Genomic DNA, 15,787 nt, shown 5'->3' on the forward strand with positions numbered 1-15,787 from the left:
TTTTAGGGGTCCCTAATCGAACTGCCTGAGCAGTTGGATGATGACCAGGGTCCTTAGCAGAGCAGATAGCAGCCCAACCTGCGGCGTACCCCTGTCCACTGATTTCGCGGCCTCATACAATCCCTATTCTGAGGTAATCTTCCCACAATTTAACATGCAGCCGATCCACCTGGTTATGGCTGGATCTAATTTATTGTAGTTAAGACTATCCATGATCGCCCATTTATAAACATTATTGAAAGCCCCGCCAATGTCTAAAAAGACTCCTAGTCAGTGCACGGACTTTACCACTTTATTGGTAGATCTACCAACTTTTTAGCCCATTTTCATTTTCTACCACTTCTACCACCAAAGCCCAAAAATCTACCAACGTTTGCCTTCGTAAGGAAATTAAAAACGATTCAATTTCGAAGACGAAAAATTACACCTTTTGGAATATTTTGATGCAAAAAATATTCAATCTAGTCAAATGACAACGATTGTTCGCTTACTTAAAGCTTTTCCATTTCACCAGACTTCCATGGGAATTCTTAACGAATGGCGATCATTAATGTTATATGATAAGGAAAAAATAGAAAAGATATTTTTCGACGATATTCTTAAAGCATGGATTAAATTGGGAAGTGAAAGTAGTCTTCTAGAAGAAAATTTGTTTGAAAATTTGAGTGAACAAATATGCTCCTTTGTAATATTACCTCACAATAGTGCAGCCGAAGAAAGGTCGGCCTCTATAATGAACGACATAAAAATCGCCAAGCGGAATGGATTAAAAATTTCAAGCATTTCCAATCAAATATTACTAAAAGAGTATTGTATCGGACGGACTTTATTTCAGCCTCCAATTGAATTCATAAGATTTTATAAAAAATTTTAATTTTTAGAAAGTGAGTTTGTTCCTTGTGTTTAATAACACCCATGTGGCACTAAATTTTTCTTTTGGTTTTTTCTGACTATTTTTTTTGATGAAAATTTGGTTTTTATTTTGAAAAATTTGCACAAATTCAATACAAGAAATAAATTTGTTTATGAAAGAAATGTAGTAGTCATCTATTCGCAAATATTTTCCTGCGCTATTTTGTGGCAGAAAAATACTGGTACATTGGAAAATTGTTTTTGTAGTTAGACGTGCCGGTAAAGTTTCCTCAGTATTTCAAGCTCAAAATACAGGAAAAAAGCAAGTATCATATAGGCATAAGCTATGTATGCCCTGCAGGGAATAGAACTAGCATAGAAGTAGCGTCGAACTATACATTTTGTGTATGGTACTAGCTCCTGCTCTATCCCCAATCAAAGCTTTAAACTGTCTACTTTTACATGGCGATGATCTAGGAAGTGGCAATTACCACCCGTTGCATAACTTTCGATCTAGATCTAAACTGGTACTAAAATGAATTGTTCTCCGCTAGCTTAAAAGTAAATAGTTATGGATCGTTGCAAAGGTGGTTAGCTCGGGACTTGCTCCAAACTTGACAGTTTTAGGCTAGTTCGAAAGTAGATTGTTATGGACTGGTACAAAGGTGGTGAGTTACGTACCTGTTTTAAATTCGACAGTTCAAGGCTTATTCTAAAGTTGATATTTAGGAGCTAGACAGCTAGCAATAATTAATTTCACAACAAATAAACAAACTTTTATTTCATAAATAAATCAGATGTCCGTCTTCCTACATAAGTAATAAAATAATGCAAAATTTATTTGTAAAAAAGAGTAGTTTTACAAAAATTAATACGGTCTTGAAGATGGACAACTGATTTGTTTATGTAACATTGACAGCTGATTAAATCCAAAATAAATTTTTTTTATTTTTCCAATCGAATTTCTTGAATGAATATACATATGTATGTTATTAACAAACAAAAAAATTTGAACATAAAAATTTCACTACTCTTTGACAGATATTATATAAAAGAAAACAAGTTTTTCTAAGTGGGTAACTCTCGGCAGTTGTTTGGCAAACACTCGATTGCAAACCGCATACTCAAAAAGATTGTAAAAACTTAAAAAAACACTTGTTATTTAGTATTTCTTTAATCTTCAATTACAACTATTATTTTAAACGTTCACAACCAAACAAACACAAAAATAGGTGATAAACTCGCTGATTTATTTAAAAATTCTTCGGAGATCAAACGCGTTATTTATAGATAACGCTAAGACTATATGGCAGATACAATTTTTAATACATTACAGTAATTACACACTAATACATATTGACTAAAAAGCCAATATACCTCCCATTTCTTAACCCGTTTAGAGATTACGCTAAGGCTATATGGCAGATACAATTTTTAATACATTTCAGTAATTACACACTAATACATATTGACTAAAAAGCCAATATACCTCCCTTTTCTTAACTCAGATATGCCGAAGTTAATACCGTTCTTATAACATAAAATATTACAGAAATTAAGATAAATTAAAAAAAAAAATATTTTTTAAACGATTTTGTAGGGTGTAGTACGCTCGGCACATACACAAGGAAAAAGCGGTAATTTTTCGTTATATAGGAAAAATCGTTTTTATTCTTCTAGAGTACTTATTATTTCATTTAAAGTTAAAAACTGAAAACAAAAAATTTTTTGTTTTTTTAATTTTCTTTGTAATCTAGTACGTCAGGAAATAAATCAACAAAAATCACATAATTGGGTTTAACACTTTCACTACTGGTGTACCTCAATTTCTACAACTATTTCTAATAAAAATATACATAAAACAGAACAAAACAAAATAGGCTTAAATATTTTTGTCTTACCAATTACGCGACATCTTCACACGTTTTACAATTTCACAAAACTCGCATTTTTGATATTAAAAAAGGTAATCAAGGTATTGCAACAGACATTTTTTTCAAAGCCAAGTATGATGCCTGTCTGGCACAGTAGCACAGCGACAGGTTGGTTACTTAGTTTAAGTTACTGTTTACGAAATATTTTGAAAAAACCAGGTGTACTACATGTAGTACGCTCGGCGTATCTGGGTTAAGGGCCCAAAGAACTTAAAATCAAATTATAATGAATTCTCGTGATTAATATAAATACATAAGTAGGAACATATTTCAATTACTTTAAATTATTCATCGCAATAAAAAAAGTAAAATATGTTTTTAACCAGATAAGAATCAACTTGTGGCATTCTTAGAGAAGCACAATGTGATTATCCCAGAACAATCGGGATTCAGGAAGAGCCATTCTTGTGAAACAGCGTTAAATATGGTAATTGCAGATTTGAAAGAAGACATAGCGGACAAAAAATTTACGGTGTCTGTCTTCTTGGACTTAAAACGGGCTTTTGAAACTGTCGATAGATCTGAGTTATTGGACGTTATGTTTAAAATTAGTATAAGAGGAAAGGCGTTGGAATGGTTCCGGAGTTATTTGAGCGACAGAAAGCAGAGAACGAAAATATGCTTAACGCTTCCCAAGGCAGTCGGTTCTATGTACCGGAGCGACTCGGGATTTTTTCCGACCAAGGACTGTCATTTCAGTGTAACCCCATCTAATTTGCTTCGTCCCTCCCACAAATTGTCATCCTCCCAGCAGCTCCTTGCAGCAGGACTGCTCCATATTCTCTTACTCCGGGAAGGCATCGAATCCAATCCGGGTCCGTCTCCTGATCCCGGTCCTCAGAAATGGTTTTGCTGCATCTGCCGGAAAAGAATCTTTTTAGGACGGTCATACTTTGTTCAGTGTGTCTCGTGCAAGGGATGGTTGCATCGGACAGGTTGTTCTGGGCTTGATCCCAAAACCCGACGCCCACGTAACTTTTATAAATTTTTTGTGGCTCCTTGCTGTTCACGCCCAAGGGCGTCCCGTAGTCTACGCCTAGGCGCCCCCACTACCTTCCAGCAGCCCCGCTGCACAGCAAGCCACAACAAGTACCCGCTGCTGCTCGCGCCCCACGGCGCCAACAACTCAAACAGCTGATACCACTCATAACTACTACCTTCGTAGTAGAGTTGGTAGCAATGCTGAGCATCAGCCCCTGCCCCCGTCTTCTCCCCCCCCCCCCCCCCTCTTTTCCGGCAGCAATCGTGCAGGTCAGGGAAACAGACTCTTAGTCCCTACCTCCGTTTGCACCGTCTGCCAGCACAGAATATATAGGTTTGCGACATCCGCCCAATGCAGCTCCTGCCTTGGATGGTGCCACTTTCCTAGATGTTCTGGTCTCCGCGACGGCAACCCCCCGACGGGTTTCATCGCGCCATGTTGCCAGGTCGCAAACCCAAATCATCCGGGTACCCCAATGCTTGCCCAAGGACGCCCAGTCCCAGGGCCACAACAGATATTGCGTCCTGGCCTTCCACAACCCAGGCGTAGTCACCCGTCACTTACCCCCAGAGTGGCGACGTCTCTACTTATGCACTTCAGAATTCTGCAATTAAACTGTAATGGACTAACTGGGAAGATTACGGAGGTAGGCGATTTCATGAAGCGGCACAACATCCGCATTGCTGCGATTCAAGAGACTAAACTCACAGCAACATCTGCATTGCAGACCTGCTCTGGGTATAATGTCCACAGGAAAGACCGCGAGAGCGGAAATGGAGGCGGTCTCGCGTTTATCATACACCACTCTGTGCAATATTATATATTTGATCCTGGCATCGACCGCAGGGACAATGTCTTAGAACGTCAAGGCCTATCTCTCCGGTCAGGCGATGCAAACCTAGAAATCATCAACATCTACATCCCTCCTGCCACCTGTTGCCCCAGTGGATACCGCCCTAATATCAGGGCCTTACTCACTGGCAACAATCGCATTATCTTAGGCGATTTCAATGCCCATCATGATCTATGGCATTCAAACTTGCGGGCGGACAGTAGGGGTGAGATGTTGGCGGATCAAATAGAAGAAACGACGTTCTGCACAATAAACGGAGACGCCCCCACACATATGGTAGGAAGCTGTCACAGCTCGCCAGATATCTCAATCGTGAGCGCAGAACTCGTAAACTGCGTCAACTGGCAGCCGATGGTAACATTGGCATCCGACCACCTGCCCATACTTATTTCGCTTGAGCGTACCGCCAACTTCATCGTCACTGAAAAACGCACTTTCATAAACTTCAATAAAGGAAAGTGGGAAGAATATAAATCCTTTACAGACAGCCGCTTTGCTGCCCTCCCTATCCCGACTGATGCCCGCCAAGGGGAGCGTGCCTTCCGTAAGGTCATTAAATCCGCCTCGGCACATTTCATTCCCGCCGGGAGAATTCCCGAAATCCGGGCCCACTTCCCGGTGTAGGCCTCAAACTTAGCGAGAGAACGTGACCTTATAAGACAGCATGATCCAGGCGACCCCCAAATAAGGGATATAAACCAACGCATCAGATTGCTTGTGGATGAACACAAGCGGGCGAAATGGGAGGAGCACCTAAGAGTTTGTAACCTCTCTACCGGTGTGGGTAAACTTTGGTCCACCGTAGAGTCCCTATCGAATCCGACTAAGCACATAGACAAAGTTTCCATCGCCTTTGGCGACAAAGTGCTTTCGGCCGCGAGAAAATGCGCGAGCGCCTTCTGCCGACAATATATAATGCATCCTACGCGTCACCAATCACCATCACCGCTAAAGAGGTTGAGGACGCCATTGGTCGTGCTAAACCATCCAAAGCAGTGGGCCCAGACGGCATAGCCATGCCGATGCTTAAAAGCCTAGGGAAAGAGGGTTTCAAATATTTAGCGCATGTCTTCAACCTGTCTCTTTCCACCTTTGTCATACCTGAGAAATGGAAAATGGCCAAGGTGGTCCCGCTACTAAAGCCTGGGAAACCAGCTAAAATAGGTGAGTCGTATCGTCCGATATCTCTCCTATCGCCAGTGGCAAAGACGCTTGACGCCATTTGGCTCCCTTATTTCCAAGCAAATTTGCAGCTAGCCCCTCATCAGCATGGCTTCAGAAAACTCCATAGCGCTACCACCGCGCTAAATGCCATTAGCACCCAGATAAATTGCGGTTAAAATCAATATCCCCACCATAGAACAGTACTCGTAGCGCTAGACCTATCAACAACTTTTGATACGGTCAACCATGGCTCGTTACTGCAAGACCTGGAAGGGTCTACCCTTCCCTCATGTCTTAAAAGGTGGACCGCAAATTATCTGGGTGGTCGGCAGGCATCGGTGCAATTTAGAAACGAAATATCAAAACCAAGGAGAATTAAACAAGGGGTGCCACAGGGTGGTGTCCTATCCCCACTTTTGTTTAATTTCTACATATCCAAGCTACCTTCACCACCGGAAGGAGTCACAATCGTTTCCTACGCCGATGACTGCAAAATAATGGACACAGGCCCAGGCCCAAAGATTGATGCGATATGCAATAAAATAAACGGCTACCTCCCTGATCTCTCCAGTTTTTTCGCCTCGCGAAACCTGGCATTATCACCGACTAAATATTCCGTACCTTATTTACAACATGGACGTCCCAAATGTCGACCAATTTGAACATCCACGTCGATGGCACTACGCTACACCCCAAAATCTTAGGTGTGACGTTTGATCAGGATCTACATTTTGGTGAGCACGCAGCCGCAATTGTTCCGAGAATTCAGAGCCGTAACAAAATCCTCAAATCCCTCGCTGGCAGTACTTGGGGAAAAGATAAAGAAACGCTCATGACTACATACAAAGCAATTAGCCAGCCGATTACGTGCTACCCGTCACCCATATGGTCGCCAAGCCTAAAAATCACCCACTGGAAGAAACTAAGGCCTGCCAAAATACTGCTCTCAGAATCGCCACGGGCTGTCTTCTTATGTTCCCAGAACACCATCTGCCTAATGAGGCGAGAATACTCCCCATCAGGGAGAGAAATGAGATGCTGACAAAACAGTTCCTGTTGAATACCCAGAAACCTGGGCATCCCAACAGACATCTGATTGATGATCCAGCACCGCCTAGGGGCTTAAGGAGTCATCTCCGTAAGAATTTTGAGGAAATACGGCACCTGAGAACCCAGCCGTATGAAGTGAAAAAACACAAGCAGGTCTTTGGTGAACTCCATAAACAGGCGTCGGACCTTTATGCCGGGAATTGCCCGGTGAATCCAGTACTTAACGAAAATTATCCAAAACTCGCGGAAGAGGAACGCATACTCCCCAGGGAAACGCGTGTCACTCTTGCTCAACTTCGTTCTGGATACTGTAACAGGTTAAACTCTTACCTATCCAGAATCAACCCCGACATACAAAATGTATGCCCCGCTTGCAATGTGACCCCACATGACACCAACCATCTCTTCAATTGTAATGTGGAACCAACGCCTCTAACACCCCTTTCCTTATGGTCCACCCCTGTTGAAACGGCAAGTTTCCTTCGACTCCCGTTAGAGGATATTGATGACAATTTGTGATCGGTCGCGGCTATTAGGTGGGGCGTGCATTGCTACAACAACAACAACAACAAAAGATGCTTAAAATATTGTAAATTACGTATATTTGCGGATGATGCATTGCTTATCATAAGTGAAAAATATACAGAATGTGCCATGCTGAAAGTACAAGAAGACCTGGACTCGCTATACAAATGGTTATGCCTTAGAAAACTGAAATTAAATGTCGAAAAAACTAAGTTCATGATATTTTATAAAAGCACTAATATCATAGGTAACAATAAAAAAAATAAATGTAAGGCGCGATAACCTCCGAAGAGATCTAAGGCCGAGCTTCTCTTCCAATTTGCGTCGTGCTCCTCTTGATTTTTCCCTACAAATTGGCCGGACGGGACCTACATGTTTTATGCCGACTCCGAACGGCATCTGCAAGGCAGATGAGTTTTCACTGAGAGCTTTTCATGGCAGAAATACAATCGGAGCGCTTGCCAGACACTGCCGAGGGGCGACCCCGCTTAGAAAAATTTTCTTCTAATTGAAAAATCTTATTTCTAAAATTTTGATGTTGCTTTGCCCGGGAGTTGAACCCAGGGCATACGGTGTGATAGGCGGAGCACGCTACCATCGCACCACGGTGGCCGCCATAGGTAACAATAGTTTAAATAATATTAGGCTGAAGGTAAAAAACATGGTAATCCAAAGAGTAGACAAAATTAAGTATTTAGGAGTTTTGATTGATGATAATCTAAATTTTGGAGAGCATGTAACTTATCTGGAAAGGAAAATTGCACAGAAAATAGGCTTTATGTATAGAACATATAAACACATCAGTCAAAGTCATAAAATATTGGTTTATCGTTCAATTATTGAACCACACTTTATTTATTGCCCTACTATTCTGCTATTAAGTAATGATATATATATTAAGAAACTTCAAATACAGCAAAACAAGGCAATGCGATTTATTTTAAAATGTCCTCCTAGAACGCCAAAAATTGTAATGCTCAATAGATTAAACTGGCTTAGTATTAAACAGTCAGTTAGTTATTTCACATTGAAATTTATACACCAACTTAGGTTATGAATGTTACCGAATTACCTGAGTAATAAAATACATTATAATCATGAAATCCACAATTATGGAACTAGAAATTGCAATAATATAAGACTGCCTAGAATAAGAACTGAGTTCGCCAAAAGGTCTCTAGAATATTTAGGGTATAAAATGTACAATGAGTTACCTTCTGAGATAAAAGACTGTGAAAATATTAGTAAATTCAAAGAAAAACTGTTTTTATATTGTACGTCACTAAATGTGACATGAGTAGTTATGTTAATCTTTTAATTTTAACCTAAACTAGGTCTTAAAGACCGTAATAATAAATAAATAGAAAAAAAAAAACAAATATTTTGGGGTGCCGTAATTATAATAATACAAAAAATAATATTAAGTAGTAGAAATAAAAACGGGAATAGTTATTTCTACAAATAAATAATAAGTTGAACTTACGTAAATTTCACGATTTTCCTGGCATATTTTACTTTCTATGGCTGTCAACCGATCATCTGTCAAGACCGGGAAAAGTTCAAGAATAGCTTCGTTGCATGACTCTTGCTTAACAAGTTTCTGCATTACAACTTTTAACTCTGCCAACACAGACATAAATGCCCCATTTTGAGAACGATGATTTTCTAAAAACAGTAAAAAAATTTATTATAACTATTACATAATTTCATAAAGCTTAAGCTTCCATACTTTCAGATAATTCCATTGATTTCTGGAAGGTATCAGTTTGATCTGTAACAAAAATATACGTAATTATATGAGTATGTGTATTTGTATGTAGTGTAATTATATGTGTAATAATATGTATGTATGAATGTAATTCAATTTGTTATATACGATCAAAAAAGTTTCGACATTATTAGGTTTTTCCAACCCAAGAAAACTCCTATGCAAAAAACAGATGCATTTTTAACATTTACAAGGCGAAGCAAGATTGGCCACAACTGAGAACGCGAGCTTCGAAAATCGAATTCCATCAATATTCACATCCAAAAATATCGATTCGTAACCTATTAGTATGTGCGCCATTTTTTCAAATTGCTTCATGACTCCTATGTGGCAATATACGGGAGACATATTCTCGATAAGAACACCCTGCCTGTGTTGACCTATAAAAGTCTCGGCGCTTAGCAGCAAGTCTAAATTCTCACTTTGTAAAATTTTAAGTATCCCTTAGGCGCATTTTCGTATTGGTCGTCATTCTATATACCACTTTTTTAATTTGGGTTTTAAGTCATCACCTGTGCTAAAAAAAACCCCCACCTAAGTCACCATCAGTAGCTGGCTGCGCATCTGTTTCAGGCGCCTCCATTCCTATTAAACTAACACTTTCACTAACACCTTCGCCTCCACTAACACTGCAATCATCCAATTTCGCTAAGTAAACATCTCTTTGTCTTTTTATGTGTCGTCTAGTGTGTCGCTTACTCATTTTTATTAAATATTTTGCTGGAAATACTTTTAATTTTCACAAACACAAACTTCACAAATTTTTTATGATTCTTAGGTATGAGCAAATAATACTGCTGATACTAGAGCGCGTACATAATCGATACTTTTATCAACAGCCTGTAGTTTAAATAATTCGATATACATACATTAGTAGCAATGTGAAGTGTCTCCCTCCCCATTCCTTGCGCACTAGTTCAGAACCAGTCACCAAATTGGTAGCGCTGAACTAGCGCATTCAAGGGACTGTCTCCATTTTCACTGAAGGGGTATATACAAATTTACATGCCCTTTTTTGGTTGGTTTACATGTTTTCTTTTCAGTATTATTTCCGTGAAATGTGCTTATTTTTTTACAATAAAATATGAATTGTTTTGAACAAATATAAAGTGTACCTATTGCTTTCTTGGGGAAAAAATCGACCAACTTCTACGACGATTTTAATTTTTCGTCTATCAACATTCTCTTTTTAAAGGTCCGTGCACTGCTCCTAGTGCATACTCCTTATATTTCATAGCTTTGTCTATGTTTATTACCACACTATGCAAATCAATTTCTACCTACTTGCCTTTGGAGTACGCATTGTGGGTTGTGGAGAGCAGTTTCTCATCCACTTTGGACATTATGTACACATCTATCAGCCTCTCAAGGGTTTTGAGCAGAAACGATCTTAAGCTAATGGGCCTGTAGTCTTTCGGATACATGTGACTGATCTTCCCCGCCTTTTATAGGAAAGCGTGCGGTACATGATTCACTCTTATACACCCATGGAATATTTTTTAAAGCCATTCCACGATCGCTCTACTTGGCATTTGTAACATGGCCCGGAATATACCATCTGGGCCCGGCGATTTAAACTTAGGGAACGTCTTCCCGTTCTCTTTCTTTATTCGTCCCTGGACTATGATACCCCTTGCTAGGAGTATTTTTCAACCGTGCTGGTTGGCTGGAGCACTCTAAGTCCGCATAGACATTTTTTCATAAGACTCTTCGCCACGGAAATTTGACGCTTGTAGATCCTCAATAGATCCTTATACTCGTCTCGGCACTCTTCAATTTCCGTGGTCTTTCCTAGCTTAAACATTTATTTCACCTATCTTCTAAGAAGATTCAACTAATTGCTCTACCATGTCGGCTTTGCTTTTCTTCTGAATCTTATGATAGAGCAAGCTGTGGTATATGCAGTCAGGGGCGGATCCAGGATTGGTGGGGGGGGGGGGGGGGGGGGGGAGGGAACACAGAACAAACCCGCAAAAAAGTTAACAACAACTTATATAAATATTTAGGTTCAAGTATATATATTAGACTGGGTCGATTTATTAACCTATATCGCGCCATCGATTTTTCGATAGGATTTGGGCTCCACTACGCATACCCAAAAAAATAATTTTTGAGCCTGCAAAATTTCAACGATTTTTTATGCATTTTTTCATTTTCAAGGCTCCAAATAATTTTTTATGTATTTTTTCGTGTCAATTGGCAAATGCAAAATTGGTAAATGCAGTTTTTTGAAAAAAAAAAAAAATTATTTTATGGAGATTTAGAAGAATTTTGGTCGAAAAATCGATTTTTTTTGCAGGCTTCAAAATTGTTTTTTTTGGGTATGCGTAGTGGAACTTTTTTTCCTGAGCCGAAATCCTATCGAAAAATCGATAACGCGATATAGGTTAACTTTCGTCCATACAAATCGACCCAGGTTAATATACATACATATATAGGAAGGCTTATAAAAGTGTCAAAATAATAAAAAATTATGTGTACAGTAAAGACATTTTTCTTTTATATTTCCTGCTGAAAATGTCCAGCACTTCATTAGGGTCAATTTTTCCCGCAATATGTTCATGGATATGCATTAAAGCCAATCCATTCAAACACTCTCCTGTCATCCTGTTGCGAAGATACGACTTTAATCGGCGAGGTGGAGAAAGATCGCTCGGCAGTGCTGGTAGTCACTGGAAACGTACACAGCAATTGACAAAGAGTTCTAATATTTGGCAACGCCGTTGCTCATTTGTAGGCATCTGCTGCAGAATCCGCGATATTTTCTATAATTTCTTTCGAAAGTTTTAATTCTCCCTTCAAAGCTTGAAAACAAGGAAGGTCTTCTTTATATACTTCTGCGCCTTGTAAAACATTCTCCAAATCTTCATCGCTGATTTTTTGGGGCAGCAACTTTTACAATTGCCCAGTTCTTTGCATGGAGGCGTTAGGGAACCTGGATGACATTTAGTTTATAATATAGTCTAGAAAAGGAATATATACTACAACTCGGTAATAATCCTCAACTGACTGAGTTTGGATGTTTGGTCGATTATTTTGACGCCCAGTGGTTCTGGGGACGGTGATTTCTGAACCAATCTCATTCGCGATGGCCTTAGCCTGGTTGAAAAGTTTTTTAAAAGAGTCAGTGCTAGTTTCACGTTGTCTCTATAAACTTGATGTGGTCATATCAATAAGCGTAACTGCAGAAACTATATCAATATCTTTGGTTTGTAGTGATCGGGATAAGGGCAGCGTGATTCCTAAAATATCCGAGAGTATTACCAAGCTTATGAGAAATTCCGACGAGATTACAGATTGGAGCAACGCAAATGGAGGTAAAGTACTGCTTCTGTTTCTTTGATTTCGATCAGACATTTTTTGCAGTATTTCGGGAAGACATGGCAATACATCTAAAAATGGCAAAACAGCTTCATGTCTTTCAACCCATCTAGTCTCACACATTTTTTTTTAATATATTCTGTTTTTGATTTGGCAGATGAGATTGCATTTCTTCTCTTAAGTTACGTATTCTTTGAGCAAATTCTCGAAAAAAGTGGCTACACTCGAAATAACCCCTACGGCATTTCTTATGCTGGGTACGGTGCAGGCTGTGCTAATAGCCAAGTTCAGTCGGTGGCTTGCACAGTGGGTGAATACGGATCAGGGCTGAATGGTGCAAATAAGTGCTTGAACAACTTTTAGTTTACCGCTCATGTTGGCTCCTTCGTCATAAGCCTGGCCCTGGCACAATGTTACGTCTAAATTAAGATTTTCCAACGCTTTCACAATTTGCTGAGCAATGTTTTCGTAGGTAAGCTCAACTACTTCGACGTACATTATAAATTCTTCTTTAATTTCATTTGTATCTACATCGAAATAGCCAATACAAATGGATAGCAGCTCGCAAACAGAAAGATCTGTTGTTTCATCTGCTATGATGGTAAAATATTTTTCCTTCTTGATTTTTGCCACTTTATTGCTACAAATCAGTTCCCCACAGCATTCAAGTAAGTCATTTTGTGTTGTTTTGCTTACGTAAGACGCGTTTGCAGCACACTTTTCAACATGTTCTTGCAATTGGAGATACCAGTATCGATTCGGAATTTTAACAAAGCTCTGAAGTTTCCTTCTCCTTGTTCATATGAGCTGTTTGCTTCTAAACTACCGTCTCTGTGACCTCTTAACGGTATGTTTTGCCTCCTACATAGTATAATCCTTTTTATAATCGGTATGATTTTTTACGATTATTCTTTATAATCTCCGTTTCCCGGGATCGCATTTGCTTAACAACATTCACCGATTTACCCTCCATCACCATCAAAGAATTTGTAGATGCTACCATGTTTGCTTTATTTATTTATTTATTTAATTTAATTTTTTCGAAAAGCCAAAAACAACAATGGTTCTTACTGACTAAAACGAACAACTAAGCCTAGCTACAAAACAGAGTTAAGTAAATTAAGAAAAATGGACTTTGGATAAGAAAAATCAAGCATAATAGAATTCGAGATCTCATTAAGTTCACGTAGAGAGCGCGACAATGGAGCATTAATCGCATAGTTAGTAGACTTATGTTTAATATAAAAGTTGTTATGATAACGAAGAGACCTCGTTGAAATAAGAAAATGAATCGCGTGCAGTAAAGAGGAGCAATCAATATCTCCATTAACAACTCCGAAGATGAAAGACAAGGAAAGGGTTGACCTTCTGAGCTCTAATGGTTTCAAATTAATTAGCAGCAAGAGGGAATGATAAGAAGGGACTGGGTCTGAGAAATGTAAGGATCTTAGGCAAAATTTTAGGAAGATATTTTGTACTCGCTCAATCCTGTCGATTGGAAACTTTTGATAAGGTCTCCAAATAAATGCAGCATATTCCAGTTTGGAACGAACAAACGATTAGTATAGCAATTTCAAGGTATAGGGATCTGATAAGTTGGTGCTATTACGCCTCACGAAACCTAAGGAAGCATACGCGCTTGAAATTACATTATTAATATGGTTATTGAAAGAGAACGAGGAGTCAAATATAACCCCTAGGTCTTTAATCTCATCAAGGAAGTGAAGGGGAGTACCCAAGATAGTATATATCGTTGGTAAAACATTGCGAATTTTGGAAAATGTGACATGAAAGCACGTGTTGAGATTGAGAGATAGACGCGAATTACGGCACCAAATTGCTAATCTATCTAAGTCTTCTTGGAGATGCTGAGCGTCATCACTATTTTTAATACTGGAGAAAACTTTTAGGTCATCACCGTAAAGTAAGAACTCCGATGACACAAAACAATTTCCTATATCATTGATGAATAAAATGAAAAGAAGAGGACCTAAGATGCTCCCTTGGGGGACCCCAGAGGTGGCAGTAAAAGAGTTGGAAGATACACCCTCAATAGAGACCATGCAGCGTCTGTTACTTAGGTAGGAATACAACCACTAGAGAAATACAGAGTGAAAACCGAGGGAAGCGAGTTTACATAGTAGCATATTGTGAGATACCTTGTCAAAAGTTTTAGAGAAGTCGGTATAAATGCAATCGACTTGATGGCTTGAAGAGAACGCATCAACGCAATATTCACTAGACAAGGCTAAGTTTGTGACGGTAGACCTTCCTACAACAAAGCCATGCTGGTTTGGTAGTAACAAACTTTTTGCGGCAAAATACATTTTATCCTTAACAATCCCTTCGAAAAGTTTAGAAATGATAGATAGCTTATATATTGGCCTATAGTTAGAAGCATCATTCTTTTTGTCATTTTTGAAAATTGGGGAAATGTATGCAAGTTTCCAGGCATCTGCAAAGACACCAGAACTTAGAGATTGGTTAAACATGGCCAATAGTGGGGCTACAATAGCAGGACAATTTTTGAGGAGGGCGGTACTAAGACCATCACGATCAGTCTGAGTAGAGTTTTTCAGACTATTGATACCGTTAATAACGTCGATTGTGGTAAGCCGTAGGTCATTGAAATTCAAGGCTGATTCATGGTAAAACAACCTCATCTACTGTGAAGTTGGATTGAAAAAATTTGGCAAATAAGTTTGCAATGCCTACGGGGGAGGTAGCAAGTTTATCACCCAGGCAAACAGCAGCAGGCATCCCAACACCATTCTTTTTGGATTTGATAAAATGCCAGAAATTTTTGGGATTAGACTTAATATTTGATTCAACCCCAAGTATATATTTATTATACAGAAATTTGTTAAGGCAGTTAAACTTCTTAGATAGTTGGGTATAAAGTCCAAAATGGATTTGATCCTTGGATTTCAGGAATTTTTTTGTCACTTATTTCGCTGATTCTTTAGGCTTTTCAGACCATGAGTATACAAGGGAAGTTTATAAGTCCTCTTTTTAATAATTGGAATATTCTTCGAGCAAATACCCAAGACATGTGACGTAAAAATAGTGTAACAATCATTAATATCCCGTCCAGAAAAAAGAGCGTCCCAACACGTGTTTAGGAAACAAGCATTCAGTTTTTGGAAGTCGCAGGACTGAAACTTAAAGGATATTTTGTTGTCTAATATAAACGCAACAAACTCGTAAAATTCGACCTTCAGACACAACGGAACATGATGTCGATCAGCAGGAGAAATAGGAAAAGAATATTCGGATATTGCCGAATTAGATGTAAAGTTACTCCAGTGGTGAATTACCTTCCTGCGATTTGATTCTTT

General features: G+C 39.0%; 2 protein-coding genes across 12 annotated transcripts in view; one reads left to right on the top strand and one right to left on the bottom strand.

Annotated features, from left to right (window-relative positions):
* LOC137244290 (uncharacterized) overlaps nt 1–9,733 on the bottom strand; it is a 135,282-nt gene extending 125,549 nt beyond the window's left edge. For 6 of the 7 annotated variants that reach the window (XM_067773061.1, XM_067773066.1, XM_067773060.1 and 3 more), the window contains exons 1-3: nt 9,663–9,733; nt 9,090–9,131; nt 8,844–9,025 (exon numbers count right to left, since the gene is read on the bottom strand). In XM_067773061.1, the coding sequence (XP_067629162.1) occupies nt 8,844–9,025; nt 9,090–9,131; nt 9,663–9,711 (273 nt within the window). In that variant the 5' untranslated portion in view covers nt 9,712–9,733. Of the gene's footprint in view, nt 1–7,974; nt 8,106–8,843; nt 9,026–9,089; nt 9,132–9,662 lie in introns of those variants that run through there. The other variant, XM_067773065.1, reaches the window with a different exon arrangement.
* The window catches only part of sns (sticks and stones), a 1,009,476-nt gene that overhangs the window by 222,354 nt on the left and 771,335 nt on the right, over nt 1–15,787 (top strand). The window lies entirely within an intron of this gene.

The sequence above is a fragment of the Eurosta solidaginis genome, chromosome 3 (assembly GCF_040869045.1).
Source record: "Eurosta solidaginis isolate ZX-2024a chromosome 3, ASM4086904v1, whole genome shotgun sequence".
In the NCBI taxonomy this organism is placed as follows: domain Eukaryota; kingdom Metazoa; phylum Arthropoda; class Insecta; order Diptera; family Tephritidae; genus Eurosta; species Eurosta solidaginis.